Consider the following 1,278-nt stretch of genomic DNA (forward strand, 5'->3'; position numbering starts at 1 on the left):
ATATATATATATATATATATATATATATATATATATAAAATGAACACTAAACATATATACACCACATGATATATAGAACTGAAATGAGAATGTGAAGAACTTAAAAACAAGCACGAATTTAGATTAAGATATACAAAAATAACTTAAAAGATAATATAATGGTCATCATCATGATACCATGCATACATAGTATGGAAATTGTCTTTGTTAACAAAGAATAAACCAACTGAACAAAGCTAAATATGCCTTAATTCATATATATATATATATATATATAGATATAACTAGCTACTATACCTAATTAATTTAGGATGCAACCTTCAGACCTTTTCCCTAGTTAATATACCCTTACCTAGGTTCCTGTTTGCCACTCTGGAAGGATACCATATCTTGAAGAAGTCCATGATCTCTGAGCAGAGGAGAAGGGTAAGATCGACCTTCTTGAAGGTAATTATGTGAGTATGTGGTGGTGGTGGTGGTGGTGGTGGTGGTGTTGTTGTTGTTAAAGCTTAAAGAATTTGTTTGGTTATGGAAAAAGGGTAATTGTGGTGGTTGTTGGTAGTGAAGTTGATGAGGTAAAAGAAACGAAGGACCACCACCACCACCGCCATAAGTGGCGGTTTCCGGCAACATTCCTCGAGGTGTCATGGGGCATGGGTGTTTATGAGTACCTTCATAAGTTGTCACAACTGTGGATGGATCCTCTGATGATCTTTCAACCCTCTTCTTCACTCCACATGATGCACTAGTGCAACGATAGTAACTCCTGCATGTTTTCAAATATATACATTATATATACATACATAGAGAGCAAATGAAATGAGAACCTTATAAACTTGCAAACCAGTTTTCATGTAAAACATGCAATTTTCATACAATAATGTTGTTTTATAGATAAAACATTCGAAACAAACACATACACACCTACAAGAACAAACAATATGAATCATAACTTAAATCAAACTTACCGAATGGTTTAGATTGGTTTCATGGATTTGCAGTTCAATGTGTACATGTTAAACTCATTAATTAAGATTCTTTTTCTATTCAGATGATCACAATCTGAATTGGAATCTTTCTTTGAATCTGATATTATGTATGGCGATTATGAAGATGAAGAAAACCTAGCTAATGAACAAGTAGATGAATTCTTTCTTTGGGAGTGCGTACACGTACACGTACACGTACAGATCTGTCGTCTGTATACAAATATAATGGTTGTTATTGCTAGCTATATAACAATTAATTCACATGTGAAGATTTCTTCTCTCTCTCTCT

At 33.3% G+C, this 1,278-nt stretch overlaps 1 protein-coding gene across 1 annotated transcript; it reads right to left on the reverse strand.

The window, feature by feature from the left end:
• Nucleotides 1-384: 384 nt before the first annotated feature.
• On the reverse strand, nt 385-766 carry LOC112505613 (probable WRKY transcription factor 48; the record flags this gene model as incomplete). The annotated part of the gene is made up of 1 exon (XM_025109493.1): nt 385-766. A coding segment is annotated over one exon (382 nt), but the record flags the coding sequence as incomplete, so codon positions are not given.
• Between the last annotated feature and the right edge of the window lie 512 nt (nt 767-1,278).

This window comes from Cynara cardunculus, unplaced genomic scaffold, assembly GCF_001531365.2.
Source record: "Cynara cardunculus var. scolymus isolate 2C unplaced genomic scaffold, CcrdV1 Un_Scaffold_13035, whole genome shotgun sequence".
NCBI lineage: Eukaryota > Viridiplantae > Streptophyta > Magnoliopsida > Asterales > Asteraceae > Cynara > Cynara cardunculus.